Source organism: Phytophthora parasitica, assembly GCF_000247585.1.
Source record: "Phytophthora parasitica INRA-310 unplaced genomic scaffold supercont2.13, whole genome shotgun sequence".
NCBI classification, from domain to species: Eukaryota; Oomycota; class Peronosporomycetes; order Peronosporales; family Peronosporaceae; genus Phytophthora; species Phytophthora nicotianae.
This window is the reverse complement of record NW_008648999.1, coordinates 241,843-243,117: the sequence shown is the minus strand read 5'-3', so window position 1 is coordinate 243,117 and position 1,275 is coordinate 241,843. Positions and strand designations below refer to the sequence as shown.

General features: G+C 47.8%; 1 protein-coding gene across 1 annotated transcript; it reads right to left on the bottom strand.

Annotated features, from left to right (window-relative positions):
- Positions 1-330: 330 nt before the first annotated feature.
- PPTG_07788 (hypothetical protein) lies at positions 331-864 on the bottom strand (the record flags this gene model as incomplete). The annotated part of the gene is made up of 1 exon (XM_008902152.1): positions 331-864. One exon carries the CDS (start codon positions 862-864, stop codon positions 331-333), a length of 534 nt encoding a protein of 177 aa, XP_008900400.1.
- Between the last annotated feature and the right edge of the window lie 411 nt (positions 865-1,275).

Below are 1,275 nucleotides of genomic sequence, written 5' to 3'. Positions count from 1 at the left end.
ATTTGCACAAACGGTTGTAGATTGTCCCACAAGTGAGTTCTTCTGCTCTCTTTGGTGTGTTAGGATACAGTTGAGAAAGCATCGTTTTGAAGACGGTATCGAATACTTTATCTGCCGCTGGAAGTTCCAGCGCAGAAACGCTGGAAACGCCTTCTGGCATGACATCAGCTTCGTTGAGGTGTGCCATGTACTGCATCACTTTGCTCATACGAGAGTGACGCATTTTATGCATTGGCTTGATATCGTACTGCTTACTCAGTAGTTTGTACGGTCGGATCCCAGCGTCAAAACTGCCAAAAAAAAACACACAGATTCCACATTTGCTTTACACTAACTAGTACGGGCTGGAAACTCCCAGCCTTTTGGCACAGCATGACCCAATTGACCATCATTCCACTGCCATGTTCGCCACGGCGTACTTGCTGGCTTCGTTGGCGCAATGATTCCGCTACCGCAGGGAGAACGTATAGAATTAATAGCTTTTCGAATTTCATCCGACAACTCCACACGAAGACTAGCAAGGTCTCGAAGCGACACAGGAGCCACTCCACCTACGACAAAGTGCTGTCGAAGCTCGGAAACCACTTTTGCAGACACAGGGTCAGGAAGAGACGTCGTGATCTCTGTTTTGAGCTGGTTAACCTCTTTATTGAGATTAAATAACTCTTGACGGAGGTCTTTCACCTCGGTGGCAATGGCCAGATGGGCTGGCATACCAGTTGCCTTCATCCCACACGCTGGGGAAGACCCAATTACCAGATTTATTGACCCGCGTTGCTTGCTTAGTAGTGGATTCGCTGAAAAAAACTCTCGCTTTAAATATTGGATGCGCAGGACTAAGCGCAGCTCGCAGATATTGCTCATGATGAATAACTGACGACAAAATAAACGGAAATGCTGCTCTTACACCACGGGGATAATTGTTGAACCCACTTCCCAGCACAAAGATGTCATTTCGCAAATTGTCGCTGTCGAAAAATGAGGAGGGAGCACCCCGAAGCGCTTGGAATTAAACGGCAGTCCTGAAATCATTCTTCCACACAATTGATCTGCTCCTTCGCCAAAATGGATGTAGCGGTCTTTAAGCTTCCCCAGACTTTGACCCACGAAGATACACAGACACTGGGTGGGTCCATTCACTTGTCTAAGGGTATGGGAACTGCAGCCTTTTCGTACAGATTTCCCCGGCAAATCCACAACTGCAGTCGTTGATATTTCTCGTGCACTCAGTGGTCAGACGCGAAGAGAGATGGGCAGCACTAGACAGGACGCGTA